General features: G+C 41.1%; 1 protein-coding gene across 2 annotated transcripts in view; it reads right to left on the bottom strand.

Moving 5' to 3' along the window:
* LRBA (LPS responsive beige-like anchor protein) overlaps nucleotides 1–19982 on the bottom strand; it is a 706055-nt gene that overhangs the window by 131616 nt on the left and 554457 nt on the right. For both annotated transcript variants that reach the window (XM_075543710.1, XM_075543711.1), the window contains exon 47: nucleotides 15204–15356. In XM_075543710.1, coding sequence (XP_075399825.1) covers nucleotides 15204–15356 — 153 coding nt within the window. The remainder of the gene's footprint in view (nucleotides 1–15203; nucleotides 15357–19982) is intronic.

Raw genomic sequence — 19982 nt, 5'->3', positions numbered from 1 at the left:
TTCCTCCCCTCAACTACCATGATCCGAATTCTACCTTACAGGACTGGATAGGGCAGAGGCTGTACACTGCTGCATATGGGAGCTGGAGGCACAGGGAATCCAGGGTGGATGATAACTTCAGGGCCAGGGGTGTGAGGGGTGATGCTGGGAGAGTGGAGGGTGAGTGGGTTGGAAGGGGGGAACTGATTACAAGGATCCACATGTGACCTTCTCCCTGGAAGATGGACAGCAGAGAAGGGGGGGAAGGGAGACTCCGGATAGGACAAGATATGACAAAATAACAATCTGTGGATTACCAAGGGCTCATGAGGGAGGGGGGAGCAGGGAGGTAGGGGGAAAAAAAGAGGACCTGATGCTAAGGGCTTAAGTGGAGAGCAAATGCTTTGAGAGTGATTAGGGAAAAGAATGTACGGATGTGCTTTATACAATTGATGTATGTATATACATGGATTGTGGTAAGAGTGGTATGAGCCCCTAATAAAATGTAAAAAAAGGAAAAAAAAGAGCTGTAAGAGCGCTCAATAAAATGACTTAAAAAAAAATACGCTGCCACTGCAGGTGACAGGGCCTAGTGCCAGGCAGGAAGCTTCTCCCGGCTCTATAGGGCACCACAGGGAGCCTTGGAGGTGGAGAGGGGAGCTGGGTGAGCAAATGCTCCTCTGTGCATTCAACTTCCAACCCTGTGTGCTGAGTCCATTCGTCTCACTTCTCCTTTCCAACCGTAATCATTAGCCCCCGGCAGAAATGATCCAGCTAGATCTGGCAGCACAGGCCCCTCTTGACTTACACAGAGATTAAAAAACGTAAATCTTCAACTTACTAGCTCTTTTTATATATGAGAAGGAACTCGTTTCCTGGTTTCATTTAGTAAGATCTAATAGTTTATATTGGTGTTCTTGTTGTATGGTGAGGTAGGCACTAGAGGCTGCCGACCACAGGCCGGCAGTTTGGATTCCCCAGCTGCTCCGCAGGAGCAAGATGCGGGTGGCTAGCACTGTAAGGAGTTAATTAAAGTCTTAGAAACCCAAAGGGGCACTCCTGGTCTGTTCTCTAGAGTCACCACGATTGGGAATGGACTCCATGGGAGTGGATATGTTTGCTATAGTTTATATCTAAAGCAGCGGTTCTCAACCTGTGGGTGGCAGCCCCTTTGGTGGCATAATGATCCTTTCACGGGGGTCACCCAATTCCGAACAGTAGCAAAATCACAGTGATGAAGTGGCAACGAAAATAATGTTATGGTTGGGGAGGGGTCACCACAACATGAGGAGCTGTGTTAAAAGGGTGCAGCATTGCGATGGTTGAGAACCACTGCTCTAAAGTGTATGTATTTTCACTTCTCACCTCTAGTAGAATGCTCTAGATAAACATTCAGTTACCATAAATGTTCTTTCTGGTGGCTATTTATTTTTCCTAAAGTGAGTGTACCAAGGTACTTCGATTCAAAAAATGTATAATAATAATGCTATGCAGTGAGCTACATTGGCCAACTGAAACACGGTGTTGTTGGGTGCCACTGCGTGAGTGGGTCCTGACGCGGTGACCGCACGCACGCACGACAGGAGGAAGCACCGTCCAGTCTGCGCCATTCGTACAACTGCTGGTCTGCTGGAGCTCATGGCTGCAGCCACTGGGCCCAGCTATCTTGTCGTGCACGTTTTTGCCCCTCTATCAAGCATGTTGTCCTTTTTTAGGAACTAATCTCTCCTGATAACATGTCCATAGTATGTGAAACATGTCCAAAGTATGTGAGGTGAAGTCTCATCATCCTTGACTATACCAACATTTTTGTTTGCTCTTTCGGCAGTCTATGGTACTTTCGATATTTTTCTCCAGCACCATTATTTCAAATGCATTGACTCCTCTTCAGCTTTCCCGACTCAATGTCCAACTTTCACATGCATATGAAACCATTGAAAACACCATGGCTTGAGTCAGGTGTACCTTAGTTCTCAAATAACGACTTGTTTTCCAACACAGCAAAGTGTTGAAATACAATGCTGCGATAAGATAGTATCCATCCACATCGCCGGAACTCTAGTCAATACAACTATTCTTCAAATGCATGCACCAACAACTAAAGCTACTGAAGCAGTACTAAAGAATTCTACCAACGTCTTCAGCCTGAAATCGAGCAAACATACAATCAAGATGCACTGATAATTACTGGTAATTGGAATGCAAAAGTTAGAAACAAAAAAGAAAGCACAGTAGTTGGAGAGAATGGTTTTGGTGACAGAAATGAAGCTGAAGATTCCATGATAGAGTTTAGCAAGACCACAGCTTCTTCGTTGCAAACACCTTTCAACAACCCAAAAAGTGACTATATAAAGGGGACTTCTCCAGAGAGAATACACAGAAATCAAATGGACTATATCTCTGGGAACAGATGATAGACAAGCTCAATATCAGCAGCTCAAACCAGGCCAGGGGTCGACTGTGGAACAGACTATCAAGGATCACATGTTAAAGTTGAGTAGAAATAAACCAAGTCCACAAGAGCCAAAATATGACCTTGAGTCACTCTCACCTAAACTTTGAGCACTTCTCAAGAACAGATTTGATGCACTGGACATCAGTGCCACAGAACTGTTGAGCTCTAGGAGGGCGTGGCATTGAGATTTTATGCCAACTTGACCCTGTGTGAAAGTATAGGGGTCCATGGAGTCCAACCTATGACAGTGATGAAGTAGCAATGAAAATAATTTTATAGTTGGCGGGGGGATCACCACAACATGAGGGACTGTATAGAAGGATCTCAGCTTTAGGAAGGTCGAGAACCACTGCTCTATACCTACTGAGTCTGTGATCTCCCTACTTCTGCTTCACCTTTCTGAAACATCTGCCTACACCTGAATGTGTATGAGGAGGGATCCAAATAATAGCATACCCATGGATGTGAGTGGGTTTGGGCTGCGATGCTTTTTGATGTAAAATTATTTCTTGATATAAGTTCTTTCATAAATATATATGCATGTATATATGAGTGTTTCTGGTTTTGTTTCTCTAGACAACCCAGCCTAACACAGATGGTTTTAAGAACATCACACATGAAGAAAGCAAAAGGCCATTAAAAAGACAGTAAAGAAATAAAAGATAAACATGGATGGCAGAAGAGACTCTGAAACTCACTCTTATTTGCAGAGTAACTAAGGTAAATGGAAGAAATGAGGACGTCAGAGCTGAACAGAATATTTCAAAGGGCAGCTGGAAAAGGCAGAATAAAATATTAAAATGAAATGTGCCAAGAATTAAGTTAAAAAACCAAAAGGAAGAACACACTTAGCATATCTTAAGCTGAAAGAACGAATCTGCAACATACTAAGTAATATAAGGTGACCTGAGTGAAATTTCATAAAGGTACAACACTCTTGGCATGTGTAATTATGATTGTGCAGTAAGGGAGTTGTCAGCACAGAGAATGTGGGGATTGGACAGTGTGTCCTCACATACTCAGAGAAGAGAGTACACCTTCTCTTTTAATAAATGGCTATTCCTTGTCTAGTGGTAGAGGCATCAGGCTACAAGAGCTAATAAGACCCGCTTGTATTTATGTACAATTCCTCGAGGGCAGGAATCTTGTGGACTGCCCTTACCTCTGTATCCATGGAATTTACAGGACTGCCTGCCTCTAGAGGGAATGAATAAACAAACAAACAAAATCAACTCACTGCCATTGAGAAGATGCAGATTCATAATGGCCCTATAGAGTGCAGGGTAGAAATGGTCCTTTGGATTTAGAGACTTCTAAATCTTTATGGGAACAGGCAACCTCATCTCTCTCCTGTGCAGTGGTTGGTGGAGTCAACCTTTTGGTTAGCCACACCATTACATGACAAGTAAGATTACCAACTACCCTTTCATATAAAATCAAAACTAACCATACAGTGATTCTCACTGATACTTGCATTGTCACACTTGTAGCTGAGAAAGACTGGTGGCCGGAAGCAAAAATGGTCTGGTTTGCCTTATAAATGCCTGATGACAAATCATTTTGATTTATATGTTACCCCAGCTTGTGAATTCTCTAAGCGTGACTTAATAGCCAAAATACTCATCAGCACTTGGGTCATGAAGAAACACAAAGTTTCTAATGTTACACAAGGACCCCCTGGCCATACAATGGTTACGTATTGTGGTGCTTACCGAAAAACTTAATAACCAAAGACTACTAACCAATAAACCCCCCAGTGGCTGCGTGGAGGGCAGACCAGATGACTGGCCTGGCTCTTGGGGAGCCCAGCGCTGAAAGCACACGGGGGGGGGGGGGGGGCACTGTGAGTGGAGACGGACCGGCTAACGGGCCTGCTGTGGTCGGGCTGCCTCCATTCGCTGGTTTCACGAGGTTTTCTTATTCCAGCTTGCCTTGCGTCATTGTCCTCCCAGAGGAACACTCTTGATGTGAATGACATTAGCCTCATTCCTCATTTGGTAAATTTACAATATGGAATAATTTCAAAAGAACAATGCCATTATTACTACAAAAGACTCATCAAAACAAGTTGAAGATTTGTCTCTTTTTGGGGGGGCTCTATCTATCTATCTATCGCCCCATATATGTTGGAATCAACTTGAGGACAGTGAGAAGTTGAAGATTTCTAATGGCACTTTCAACCTTTGAGCCTATGATGCTGCAGATGAACAGTCAAAATAAAACACCTGAACGTCATTGGAAATTATTATTGTCTTTGGTGGGATGCTGCCACCTCCACACTGGTAAAGATCACTTTTCAATTTTAGGGATTAAATATTTTCCTTTTTCTATTTTTCAAACACGTAAAACTAGATACATGCATGCAAATGTCTAATACATAGAATAACAGCACTGAATTTAATCGTTTCAAAACCAAAAACCATTCCAGAGGCCTTACTTCTATCAGTGTCTCCTAATTTTTCACATAGACAATTATGGTCTTGTTTCTTCTACTGTTTCTTGGCGAAGATAAATGCACGTAAATAGTGTGCAGTTATGTTTCTCTAGGGCGTTCATGTCTCTCCCTGCCTGCCTCAACAGAGTAATGACAAACTAAGCTACCGTTGTGCACGTTGCTTTAGCCTCTCAACGCTAATTCCCTACTGTGTGTGCTGTCCCCTGCCTTTTGTTATCAGAGCTAGCTCTGCGAGCAGTACCTTTCAGATTAGGGCATTTCTGGCTTTAGCCAGTGGATCACTGAGGAAGATAGCTGACAGCTGGGTCAGAAGGAAACAAACAGGAAACTGCACCTGCAACTTCCCCTTTGCAGAGGGTGGCCAGGTGACACTGCCGTCAGCAGCAGAGGAGAATGCTTGACTTACCAAAGTCTCAGGTACAGAGGGTCTTGGTGAATTCTGGATTTTTTGCCCATCTGAAAGGTTAAATGAGTGTGACTGTGTTTCTATTATGAGTTCAGTACTTTTTCGTATGTATAAGGATCGTGACATTTCTGGAAATAGTCTTTCAACTTTTCAGAGGTCTTTAAAAACCATGCATTATAGACCTTTGTCTATGCTTTAAATCCCAAATAATTGCTTTTCACTTTGTCTCTCTCTTTTGTCTTTTCTTCTGATGTGTCTGCCATATGACAATTACCTATTTTTATTTAATCAAAGCGATCAGTCCATTACTTTTAGACTGTGAGTCATAGCTGAGAAAAAATTTCAGTCTTTGGTTAGAAAGAAATTCACTAATGTTTTCTTGGAGCATTTCCCTGATTTCATTTCTGCATATTTACATATCTGACCCTCCGTTTCTGATATGAAAAACAGATTGAATATGCCAGCCCGTTGGTAGAACTGTTGTTGTTGTCGTTGTTGTTAAGTGCCGTCAAGTCGGTCTTGACTCAGTGCAACCCTAAAGACATGAGAATGCAATGCCACTTGGTCCCGACCCATCCAACAAAGCAGAACACCCAAACCAAACTCACTGCCACCAAGTTGGAGAACACTGTAAACCTACCCTTTGTGGGCTTCTGAGATTGTAACTCTGCATAGAAATAGAAAGTCTCATCTTTCTGGCTGGTTGTTTCAAACTGCTGACATTGCAGTTTGCAGCCCAACATACATTCCCTATGCCACCAGGGCTCCTAGACCATATACTAGACCATTTTAAAAAGTCTCAGCAAACTGAAAACACATACAAACACACAAAGAATGTCCTGAAATCCCAACAAAATTAAAAATTAAATTATGGACATTTGACAGCTCCACAAATAGTTGAAACTTAAACAACATACGTCCGAATAACCAAGAGGTTAAAACAAAAATTCAAAAGGAAAATTAAAAAACTGTTAAGATCTGATTTAAAACAAAATATATAATTTGGGAAACAAAATATAAAACTAGAGACCACAACTCAGAAAGGGAAATTTATAATTGGAAAATTTTTTTTTAAAAATTAGAAAAGAACACAAATTAAAAAATCTTATTTACAAATCTAGTAAAAGAGAAGGAAAGTAAACCCAAAGCAAGCAGAACTGAAGAAACAGATGATTGTAGTGGGGAAACAAACAAACAAGCTGAAACAACTAAAGAATAAAACCTAGAAAAGCAACATAGATATTCAAACCAATAGTTGGATCCTTTCAGGGTGAGTGATCAAGAAAAATAAGTTATACCAAAAAGGCATACACAGGGGAAATTCACAGACAGACACAAATTACTAATACATTCAAGAAGAAACAAAATATGGATATAAGAAATTGAATTAGTAAGTAAAAGTCTTCCCAAGCAGACACACAGAGTGCTTCAGTGATGCATTCCACTAAGCATTAAGAAACAATACCAACCCTTCACAAACCCTTTCAGGAGGCAACAGTCACATGTGGTCTCTGAGGCCAGTGTCGCCCCTATTATGCAGCCAGTCAAAGGCATCACAAGGAAAGATCATGCCGTACTAATATTGCTCACGAATATGGATGCAAAAATCCTCAACAAAATATTAGCAAACAATAACAACAAACAAATCCAGCAATACCGAAAGGATTCAAACCAGCCAAATGTGATATATTCAAGGAATTCAAGGTTGGCTTAATATTCAAAAGTCAATTAACATAATATGCGGTATTCCACTTTTTGGGTCTTGAGAAACTTCTCTACTCTAAGATCACAAAGAAATTACCCTGTCTTAGCATGTAAGCATTTGTTCTAACTTCACATTTAAATCTCTGAAATACTTTCATTTTGGTTGTGATATAAGGTTCCAATTTCTTTTTTTTTCCATACTGATAGAAGTTATCCAGAGCCCTTTCTTTCCCTACTGATCTGCATTGCCATCTCTACAGAGGTGAAATTTCTTTCTATACAGTGACCTGTTTATGAGATCTCGCTTCATTGCCTCTAAAAAAAAGTCCTAATTTCTCACCAATAACTATAGGTTTATAATAATTCTTAATCCTCTATTGCTCTGAGCTTGCTCTTGTGCTCAGAAAGTCTTGGCTATAAATGGTTCCTTGCTTTTTAGAACTGATTAACTTCTAACAAAACAAAAACAAAAATGCATCCATTAAGCTTCGAGATTAGCTCATTAAATTGAATGGATACACAGATTTGGGAAGAATTAATCTAGCAACATAATGCATCATATTTTCCCTTCTTTAATCTTAAACTTTTACAATAAATTATGTTTCGTGATTGATTCTACAAAGCAAACAAAATACAGTAACTTTAGGGCTTTTCTGTTTTGTTTTCAAATTTCATTCATGTCTGTCCCATACTCCAGGGATTTAAATCAGACTGGTATGTGTGTTTGTGTGTGTGCACGTGTGTGTGTAGGGGTGCACACAGTTGACAATAATTATAAACTGCAGTATCTTTTAATTACATTCTTGGCCATATCACTATCAAAGTAGAAAACGAAAAGACAACTGGCAAAGAAACAATACCAGAAAACACAATGCACGTCAGCTTTTGGTAATTCTATTTAAAAGCAAACAAAAACCTCGCACCAATTCAACTCTTAAAGATACCAATTTTAAATGGCCATTTCTCCATGAAACTGCAACAGTAACAGATGAAAACTGAAACCTCAACCTTGCATTGTTTCTGAACACTACAACTTTGATGGTTATTGATTATTGATTACAATAATCTAAGTGCTGCTTCACTGTGAACTCAGCTGTCTTCAGCTGGAGGTCTCACTATGTATTCTTCAGAACATGAGATTCTTAGTCTCAAGCACGTTTGCTATCATTTGATCATTGTGAATTGTGTCCATTTCAAAGGGAATGACTGCTTTAATTTAGGCAGGAAATCTGTGAAGATTTTAGCGGGATACATTTAATTTTTTTGCAGTAAGTAAGGAAAGAATGTTGGTGAGGGCCTGGAATCTGGAAAGTTTACTTCTTCTCTTCAACAATAATATAAAAGACAGAACATCGTCTACCTTGCCCAGCTCCCCTCTGATGATGAAGAAGAGAAGGGGACATGCGCATTTTCCTTGTCTTTACCTTCTCATGCCAGGGACGCCGGCATCATGAAATAGTAAGAGACACACAACGTCTAAGAGGAACACTAAAGTGAATGGGATTCTAACTGGTAACTTCAGGGCATTTCACCAACAGACAGCTCCCTCTGCTCGATCTCCAGCACCTCTGCACAGTGAACAGCTTTCTGCTTCAACAGCCTGGGGATGAAACGGGAAACTTCCAGAGGAGCGTGGTGGTGCTGGTACGTAGCTGGCTATCAATACATAGATATTACGTGAATTCATTACTGTGATTTTAATGCACATAAATTATATTTCCTGCACCTAAACCAAAATGTTCCACGTCATCTTCTCTTAGAAATAGTCAAATCATTACTGTCCCGGATATGGTTTTCTTTGTCTTAATTCAACTTAAAACTCTGATGGTAGAAGAGAATGTAGGCCTCTACAGCTGGCATGATAGCCTAGGAGGTAAATGATGCGCATTCTGAAGGCATACATATTTATATGTTTCAAAAGTTTGAAAGGTCTGTTCCTCATTTATACTTTGAAGCAGCATTTGGAAATAAAATAATATTAAAAAACACAGGCCAATCTCTGGGAGGTAGTTAAAACTGAGAGGTCTGCTTTCATTTTGCCCTGATTCCAACTGCTGAGAACAAAGAAAATTTAATTTATTTGCCTGAAAGACTAATCAGATATAGATGTATTTTTAACCACGGCACCACCAGGGCCCCTGCCTTCCACAAGATGGAGGGCATTTATCTTTGACACTTAAAGCCAGCCCTGCGCAAACGAACCAACTTTACACTCGGAGCGCCGTGACTGACAGAAAGCTCAGAGGCTGAAAAGACCCTCGGATGACAGCAGGTGGGGTCACTAACACACACGGTAAAGGCAGTACTACTGGCACCTTGGCGAAATTGCGCTCCTAAAAACGTCCTACGCCTCTGAATTAACAGGCGGGGCTCCCACTACTTGAAAAAGACGTGCTGCGTATCTTAAAATGAGTGTGTCGGTTAATTAATTCTGTGATCCCCTGCTACCGACCGAGTACTGTACAATCTGTTATTATTCGCTGTCCTATAGATCATCTGTTCTTGGGGCGGGCTGGTTCCAGGACGAGAGGCAGCTGCAACACTATATCCCTGTTCAACCTGAGGACCATCTGACTTTAATTGTAGCACACAGCTTGATGTGGCTCTGCTTATGAGACGCCAAAGTATCGTCTGTAATAATCTGGAAAAGCAGAGACCTGCCAACAGAGGGCTGAAAACAGGGACTTGGGCTGTCTGGCTGCCTGACGGGCCGCAGGAAATATGATTAATGAGCAAGGTATAATGATATCAGGAACCCGATTAGCACCACAAAAAGGTCACAGATCAAAGTAGTATGCATTTCATGAGCTACAATCATTGCATACAATCTGCGGGCTTGAAGAGGTAACCAAAGAGAGGAAGGGATAAAGCTCTTATGTGATAACATGCTAACAGATAAAGAAAATATCACACTAATAATTTAGTCACTTAAACAAAGCGGACCAGAAATTATCAAATGAATCGATCGGGGCGGGACTGAGAGAAAGTTTTATCACAGATATATAATAAATACCTTTGAAAGAATTATTTGGTTAATGATTTTTTTCATAAATTCATATACAAACAAAGCAGGTATATTTTTCAATTACTAATTTAAATGATCAGAGATACAACGTTTGCTCAGTTCTGAGAAAAGCTTGTCATCTGCAGTGAATTTCCATGCAATGCCCTCTCCGACGGTTAGCTTGCTCTGAACCTAATGCTGAAGACACCTTCACAACTCCTAGGCGGAGGCGCCGCTGGAGGAATGCTCAGCTTACTGAGTCAGGATCAAGGTGGAGCGAATCTGGTGACGTTATTATTTTGCATACCCTTTCAGAGCCACAGGCCACGTCTGACTGGAAAACAACTGACACCTCCTTATCCATGAGGTCCTGAGCACACCCGGCCCAACAGATGAGGCTTTTCAAAGGGGAGGCAGTGGCGTGGAGGGCAGCACTAGCAGGCAGTGGCTTGCAAACATCTATTCAAGTGAACTGTCAATATATTAGTGGGGGGTGGGGGGAACTACCCAAGTGTCTCTGCTTCAGAAACTCAGCTTAAGTGAGTCATAGTAACAAGCTTCTTTGGACTTCCGATAACGCTCACTATTCCAACAATTAATAGAGAGCTGCTTCCTTTCAATGCAAATGATGAAGTTATATTTGGGAAATAGTGTTCAAATAACAAAAGGATTGTAATCTTTTTCTTAACTGTACACTCCTCAGAAATGAGGCTGATTCTTTATTTCAGTTCAACCTAGAACTTAGTAAAGGAGAGATGATGGGACAGTGGATTAAGTGCCAGGCTGCTAACCAAAAGGGTGGCAGTTTGAAGTCACTAGTTGTCCCGAGGGAACAAGATGAGGCAGTCTTCTTTCATAAAGAGTCACAGAGTTAGAAACCCTATGGAGCAATTCTCCGCTGTCCTAGAAAATCGCTGTCATGGCAGTGGGTTTGGTTGAATTCTTAATTACAACTTTCAAGACCGTTTTCTTGGCACTTCATCTACATATCATATCATTCAATAGCTCTATCATGTCACGAAGAGTTGTACAATCATAACTGCAAATATCTTTTATAAAGCTACTGATTCACACCCCAAACCCGCTGCCATCGAGCTGATTGCTTCTCAGCATTCTTCTACCGCCGAGTAGAACGGTCCCTTCTGTACCGTTGGGTACACAGCAGAGAGCCTCGTCTTTCTCCCTCGGAGCAACTGGTGGACTCTCACTGCTACGTGCACTCAGCAACCCATCCTGTGCCCGCTACAAGAGGGGCGTCCAATGGCACCAATGCCGAGTGGAAGGACAAGCCACCCATCAGAAGAAAAGCATCTGCTAGATAAATAACTTTTACTGAAAGATTATCAAGAACTCTTACAACTCAATAAGAAAAGACAATTAAGATAGGGGAAAATATTTGAATAGAGACTTCATTAAAAGACATATATAAATAGCAAGCAAGCCCGTGGAAAGAAGCTCAACATCATCAGTCATTTTAAGAAAATCTGCTACCTTGGAATCCATTCCAGCTTACAGGACCCTCAAGGGCAGGGTGGAAGTGCCCACAGGGTTCTCAAGATTATACGTCTTTCTAGAGGCAGACTGCCACCTCCTTCTCCCGTCGAGGAGCTGGGGGGTTTCAACTACTGCTGGACTAATGTGGAGGGGCCAGGCCACGCTCTTACTGCTCCAGCAGGGACCCTTACCACTCGTCGTGCAGCAAGCTCACTGCCATCGGTCTGTTCTGACCCACACTGACCTTAGCAGACAGCTATTACTGCCCATCTGGGCTTCCAAGGCTGGGAATCCTGACTGAAGCACCAAGTGCCAGCTTTCCCCTGAAGAGCAGCTCATGGGTTCAAACTGCTGACCTTGCTGTTATCAGCCCAACACCTCACCCACAACGCCCCCAGGGCTCCTGTCATTTAGATATTTATGGACACCAATCAGACCACTATGTTTGAGTCAATTCTGATTCGGGGATACCCTATACAGCAGCGATTCTCCAACCTGTGGGCTGCGACCCCTTTGGGGGTTGAACGACCATTTCACAGGGGTTGCCCGATCCATAACAGTAGCAAAATTAGTGATGAAGTAGCAACGAAAATAATTTTAATTGTTGGGGGTCACCACAATATGAGGAACTGTATTAAAGAGTCGCGGCATTCGGAAGGTTGAGAATCACTGCTTTAGAGGGTTTCCAAGACTAAATCTTGATGGCAAAAGACAGCCTCATGCTTTTCCCCAGGAGTGGTCAGTGGGTTTCAACCACTGACATGGCAGTCCCAGGTGCAACGTGTACGCAACAGTGGCACCAGGGCTCCTTCGGATACCTACTAGTCGGGTAAGGCTGACAACACCAAGAAATGACAAGGTGAACCCTCATAAGTTGTTGGTGGGAATGCAAAGATACAGTAAATATATTCTTACCACATGAACTAGGAATCTACCCAAGGAAAAAAAAACAGATGTCCCAGCAAAGACCTGTATGCAAATGTTACTAATAACCCCGAAGTGAAAACATCAATTAATATAGAGATAAAATGTGGTGCATTCATACCATCAAAGATTATGGAGCAACACAAGGAAACGAACTACTGATAAATGCAACATGGGTGATTCTCCAAATCAGTCTGCAATATGAAAGAGGTCAGGAACAAAAGAAACGATACGTCACACATGAGAAGGCAAAGTATTAGAGAGAGAACCAGGGGCGGCCTGTGTGTGGGAGGGCGAGCAGAGACGGACTGTAAACAGGCTCCGGGAGGCATCTGGAGTGAGGTAAGTGTTCTGACACTGGCTTATGTGGATGGCTACACAACTGTATAAATACATTAAAAACCATTAAATTGACACTGCATAAAGCATATATGAATTAATCTTTAAGAAAGAAAGCTTTTAAAAATGTAGACATGGGGAGGGAGCACTAAAACTGATGGTGATTACATAACTCGTTTTAAAAGTGATTTAACCCAGGAGGTGGGGAGGATGTTCTAAAATTGACCGGGGTGATGACTGTACATCTCTTCTTGATATGATTGAACTATTGAGTTGATTGAACTATTGAATTGTGAGATATGTGGCCTAAGTGCCAATATAACTGTTTTACAAATATAGATAATCAATGAAAGCAAATCCAAAACTGTTGAGCAATGAGTGAACCCTCTGTTCACATCAGTGCAGCCTTAGGGGGTGGGGAAACATATATTAAAAGTTTGACTTCGCCTTCAACGTTTTCCAAGGTTAACTTTTGATTTGGGTTTCTTCTTACTGAGAGTCTTTGAAAATTCTCAGGGTGAAGTGAAATGCAAAATACCATAAAGACTGATAATATAATAGAAACCAGCTGAGTGCTTTAAGTCAGACAATGTTCTAGGTATTTTCTGTACATAATGGCAATTTCACACTCACAATTTACAAATTAAAAAGGAGAAAAGCAAGGCTTGGGAAGGTTACACTGCGTATGGTCCTCCAGGAATGTGACTGATCCAGGACTGGGCAATGTGGCCTAATTCCAGAACCTGTGCGCTTTGCACAGGGAAGAACTGCTTTCAGGATATAGGAAATTTCAGTAATAATGAGATTGTAGCTGGGTCTAGAAGGTTAAATGAAATTAGCTTGAAAGGTAATTTAAAACTAAAAGAATCATTTGGAACCCAAAATGCATCAAATTTCCTTATTTAACTGTAAACTTTTTCAATAAATATATATATTTCATTTTTAAAATGGAACGTCGTAAAAATATGCTTTTAAGTACTGAGAGGAAAACTCCGATTCCAAACACTTGTGAAATGTAAAAGCATACCGTTCCCTAGACTATAACGTATTACAGAATCCGTGTCACAGAGAGAGCTGAAGAGCCCACATTGCCATTACTGTGCTCCTGTTTTCTTAATTCTCCCACACAATTTTTAAGTTTTCATGTTCAAACTATTAAGTGAACCTTTTCTCCCAAAGATGCAGGATTGAATTAGAAAATCCTGGTTCTGCTACCAAAATGTGCACTAGCCTTTCACACTGGAACACATCTGTGGGTTAAGTCAAAAGGGACCGCGACAGAACCATAGAAGCCCTTATGAAACAGACACATCACGACGTGAAGCTATCGCTTCTGTAGACTTGTGTTCCCATCTCTCTGGCCCCTCCCAGAAGAACGCTGCACTCTGACTTACGGCACATCACAATGACAGGTGGACATCTGCGAGGAACTCGAGCTGGAGCTTTTTCTGTGTTCTTTGAATTTTCAAAACAAAGAGAAATCTGAAGGGGCAATATCAAGACTGTAGGTGACTGTGGTAAGGTTTCCCAAGGAAATGTCCAGGTGTCAGCCGCTACCTTTGAAGAACGAGCAGGGACATTGTTGTGACCAGAAAAATTCCTCTGTGCAACTGTGCTGGACTTTTTCCTCACCAATGCGGCTTTCTGTTTCCTAAAAACGTCTTCAAAACAGGCCCCTGTGATTGTCCTGTGTCCTCTGAGAAAATCTATTATGGTTACTCCACTGGAATAACAACAGACAGTTGTCATACCCTCCTAAGTTGACTGCTCTACCTTGAATTCATCTTCGAGGTATCTTTAAAATGCTTGCTCCTTCTAAAAATCATTTTATGTGGGGTAGCATCCCCATACACCTGCTTCAAAACTTCAGTGATTTGGGAAGGTGTGCACTTGAGATTCTCGAAGAATTTGAAATTAACCTTGACCTCAAAACCATATTTTCCCCCAGCACAAAAAGGTATCCCTTCTTTGAAGGGACGGTACTGAGGCCAAGACAAGAGCAGTACTGAGAGACCCGGTCTGCAGTCATCCACGGGTTGCAGAGGCAGGTAAGGAATAACAGTATGCATGTATGAACCGATACCCTACTAACAGTATTTGTCTACTTATCCTCGCCATCAGTTTTTCCCTTAGAAAGCGAAACCCATGTTTGAACAAAGCAATTCTAATTTCCTTTGTAAGCTATGACACTGAATGATCATGTATACACAAAAGTAAGCTAAATTTTGCACAAGACAGAAACAAAAAACCCTTTTACCTTTCATTTGTGTCAATTTTACAATGAAAGTAGACACTGAGATTCAGGAACTGCTATGTCACTTTCAGTTACCATATCAACAACATCTTTGTCCAGGAGAGCAAGGGTTAATGATTAAACACCACCACATGAAAGATGCGCTGAGAGTGTACTCATGACAGACAGAGTGCAGGATTGCTATCTTACCAATCTGTTTATGCGAACAAATTCTTCTGAGGTTTTGGCCCAAGGAGGAAGTTCCACATCAGACACGACTGTTCCATCGTCCATCACTCCAAGATTATAATTATTGAAGTTGACAAACATCTCAGGGAGATAATAAAATTCAGGGATCAATTCCTATATAAAAATAAAAGATGACAACATGTTATAAATTGTGGGATATTGGATAGATACTTAGAAAGGGGGTCTGATCATTCCCAAATGCAGAACAACAACAAAGTAAACATGGGGAAGTATTTCTTCACTTTTCACTTCATAGTTCTACCAGGAAATTTTATTAAGATAGATACAATACAACCAAAACTGAATAATATTTAACTGGTTGGTTACTGACTCTCTTTTTGGATATAATTCATAATCTCAAAATGCTTAAATGAGTCAAATAATATTGGAAGTTTGACAAGATGTTAACAGAGATTGTCATGTTTTTAGTAATGTCAGGGAAAAACAGATTTTTAATGAGGTACATGGAATTTTTTCCCCTAGAAAACCACAAAAAACTTTATAATGTAAGCATTATAATGTCACTGCTTTGCTCCTTTCCTACAGCAGAAAGGGAATTCATTATATATAACTGTAGCTAATAATGCATTTTTTCACATTCAAAATATTCAAATTTGAAGTACTCACTCTCAAAATTGATGTATAATTAGTCTACATAAGAAACAGAATAAATTAAATACATGGCCTTAATAAGGACATTTTAAATAAACTTGAATAGCACATATAATAAGCAGAAAAAATGCAGACGGCTAGTCTTTTGTTTTCAATAAACCCCATGTTTAACTATTTCAGAGGCCCTGTATATCAGACTGAAAATCCAGTCTTGACATGGGTCAATGGCTCAGTGGTCTCTCAGATACCCCCTCAGGGCCAGCTATGGCAGGCCCAGCTTTCCAAAGAGTTGAGTAAAATAAGGAGGTCATCAGATTTTGGACAAGGTCAGTATGAACTCGCCAGAGCAAAGACTAAAAAGGATCCTGAGGAATTAAGCTATTATCACCTCCACCATCCATGTGAACTGCTGCTTGACTTGGAATTGTGCATCCTTTGTTCACACTCACAATAATTAACTAACTGAGCAGGGTAGAAATGAGCTTGTCCTCCAAATGCCTGACAACCACTTGATCATTCGATTGGAAAAACAAACTGCACTGTTTTTTTTTTTTAAAAGGAGCATCCTGTTAAATGTCTATACATAAATAAACTAGACAGTGATCACGCAAACATAGTAAGATGCCGCGGTCCAAAACTGATGCATATACTTCTAACTGATGAAAACATGTGCTGTTTTATTAAAGCAAAAACATACCTATTTCACTTGAGCTAATATTCATTGAGTGGCATGAGTCAGGCACTAAGGTGAACTTTTAATAAACTAGTAAAGACAGCTGGAATGTTCGAGTTCAGCTGCCTCTTTTGGACATGTTACCAGAAGGGCGCAGTCCCTAGGGAAGGACATCGTGTGGGGTGAAGAAGACAGAGGAAACAGAGGGTGACCCTCAGTGCGATGGACCGACTCAGAGGCTACACCAAGGGACTAAACCACAAGAGTAATTGTGAGAATGGCACAGGGCCAGGCAGACGTTTTTTCTGTTCATACAGGGTTGCTAGGAGTCAGAACTGACTCAATGGTACCTAATGACAACAGCCATATCACTTCTAATTCTCACAGTTTTACAAGGTAAACTATCATCTCTGTATTAAAAATGAACTAAGGTTCAAAGAGATTAATTAACCTGGCCATAGTTATACAGCTAATGTGTGAAAATCTGGGATTGAACTAAGTCTTGTCCAACGCCACAGCTTGTGTTGTGCCCGTATAGCCAACATATAAGCAGAGATTCTACTTATGTAGTCCATTCAATGCTAAACAATCTAAATGAGTTTTTAACATACAATCCATATTACTTAAACAGACTAATGTATAAACACAAACCTTCAGTTAGGATACAAAAAACGGGTGCTTAACAAAGGGGGTACTATCTGAGCATTCCAGTTCTAAACCAAATTAACAGCTGCAGAAAAAAATCTCTGCAAATACACATATATGCTATAATGTTATACTGATATAGTTAATCCAATTGGAAGAATTACAGATGTTAGCTTTATTGTATGGCTGAACGGCTTCGCTTCAGCTTTAAGGAATTGTTCCTATTTGTCTTATGTGCATTACAATTGCCTTTTGCCAATAAAGACAAGTGTTGGATAGAGTAAAACTTCTCTAGATCTTGTTTTACAAGAAGATGGAGGCTCATGGCTTCCTTGCTAACTCAAAGCAAAAGCAGCATTTGGATCTAAGTAAACAGAACTCCTTTCATTTCAATACTATCCACACCTCCATCCCCACAAAACAGCACCGTAAAGGGTATGTGGAAATAGCAGAGGGTGTCCCATAACGAATGACACAGACAAATAACAAAGGCTTCATGTCTTTGCCAAGCACACAAAAAGGCCAACTTGAGCTCCATGGAGTCCATTCTGACATTTCACAACCCTGTCAGACAGCCTTAGCGGGGCTGTGAGTGGAAGAAGGCCAAGAGCGCATTTTACTTAAGGGAAGAAAGGGGGACATAGCTCAGTACTCATATTTACACGCTCGCTAGCTTCCCTGCATAAACCATCTTTTGTCTCACGCCGATATAACTTAAGGAGTCACTGATGTTACTAGCTAACCAGTTGACAACTAGTCAATTCCAACTCACGGTGACCCCATGTGAGTAACATTTTGCTTGGTAGAGGATGAACTTGTTGGTGTGGTAGGTTTCATGTGGATTAGTAGCCACAAGGTTAGCATTTCAAACCCACCAGGGGCTCTGTGGGAGAAAGATGAGGCTTTCTGCTTCTGAAAGATTTACAGCCTCAGAAATCCACAGGGGCAGTTCTATGTCTATTGGGGTCACCATGAGTCAGAATTGATCCCATTATCTCAAGAAGAGGAAACAGATTTGAACCTGCCAGCCGCTCCACCGGAGAAGAAATGCTAGTCTGTTCTGTAAACATTTACAGCCTCGGGGACTCGATGGTGCAGCTCTATGGTAACCTGGAGAATTGCTTTATCAAGACGAAGTCTGGGAAGCAAAAGTGGAATAATGGCCTTTTCGCAGAAATTGTCATAAAGTCTTCAATTTCTCTATAATTTGTATCATTAACCATCCAATACATTTGTCATTTTGTGGTAATTTAAGAACTTGACAAAAACATGTGTGTTCACAACCAGAAATGCTCCTAGTTGGTTCATTTACCGTGAGCCCTGGTGGTGCAGTGGTTGTGTCTGGCTGCTGACCGAAGGGCCTCCGTGTGAACCCGCCAGCTGCTCTGTAGGAGAAAGATGTCCGAGCTGTATCTCTCCCCTCCTGTCCCCACTCCACAGCAGCCACCTGCACAACAGGCTGCTCAACCCGCGCCCGAAGAAGGAAGGACGAGAAGCCCTCGGAGGCAGGACCATTCTGGCGAATAAGATTGCTGTGAGTTGCACTTGACTCTATGGCAGTGGTTGGGTGCGCCCCCAACCCTAAAATTATTTTCGTCGCTGCTTCATAACTGTTATTATGCTGCTGTTATGAATTGGGCGACCCCTGTGAAAGGGTCGTTTAAACCCCCCAAAGGGGTCGCGACCCACAGGTTGAGAACCACTGCTCTATGGCAATAGGTTTGGCTGTTGCTTTCATAATTCTTCTATAAAATCTAAACAAAATTAAGAAAAATATATTTTGTGCCTATCTCAATCTAAACAAAATTATTATAAATTACTTTGTTACTTTGCAATTGAAATTTTACTCTAATTATAATTTCACTTAATTGAAACTAGAAAGTAAATGAATTAAAATTCACATGAAAAAAAGTAAGATGATGTCAACAGACGAGATGAGGAGAGAAATTTTATACTTTTAATCTTACTGGTATGCTGTCAGGTAATCAGGTAACTGTTAGGCTACTAACCCCAAGGTAAGTAATTCAAAACCATCAGCCATCTGGGGCAGAATGACAGGCTTTCTACTCCTGTAAGTCACTTAGTTTCAGAGCACTTCTATCCTGTCCCATAGGGTTTCTGTAAGCCAGAATCGATTCAATGGCAGTGAGTTTCAGTTTAGGGGGCGGGGGTTAAGATGATGCTTTCTGCTCTTGTAAAGATTTACAACCTGGGATAGCCCACATAGAGTTGCTATGAGTCACAATCAATTTGGTGCCCACGGCAATAAACAAAAGTGGACACGAACACACAATGGAATATTATTCTGCCACAAAAGGATGACATTTGGCTACCTAGAGTATGCTAAGCTAAGGAAGTCAGACACAGAAGGACAAAGATTTCATGGGCCCCACGTATATATCTAGAATAGGCAAGTTCATAGAGACAGAAATTAATTAGTAGTTCTCAAGGGCTGGTGTGGGTGACAGAGAAGTGAGAAGTCATTGCTTAATGAAGTATTTGTTTGGGGTGAAAAAAACTAAAACTTTGTTAGTAAAAAATTTCAGAAAGGGGAAACCGATCACAATGATCTACATATAACCCCCCTCCCTAGAGGGACAGACAACAGAAAAGTGGGTGAAGGGAGACATAGGACAGTCTAAGACATGAAAAAAATAATAATAATTTATCAAGGGTTCATGAGGGAGAGAGGGAGGGTGGGGAGGGAGGGAGGGGAAAAATGAGGACCTGATACCAAGGGCTCAAGTAGAAAGAAAATGTTTTGAGAATGATGATGGTAACAAATGTACAAATGTGCTCGACACATGGAT

The sequence above is a fragment of the Tenrec ecaudatus genome, chromosome 3 (assembly GCF_050624435.1).
Source record: "Tenrec ecaudatus isolate mTenEca1 chromosome 3, mTenEca1.hap1, whole genome shotgun sequence".
Lineage (NCBI taxonomy): Eukaryota > Metazoa > Chordata > Mammalia > Afrosoricida > Tenrecidae > Tenrec > Tenrec ecaudatus.
The sequence above is the reverse complement of the archived record's forward strand: the minus strand, read 5'-3'. Positions and strand labels throughout refer to the sequence as shown.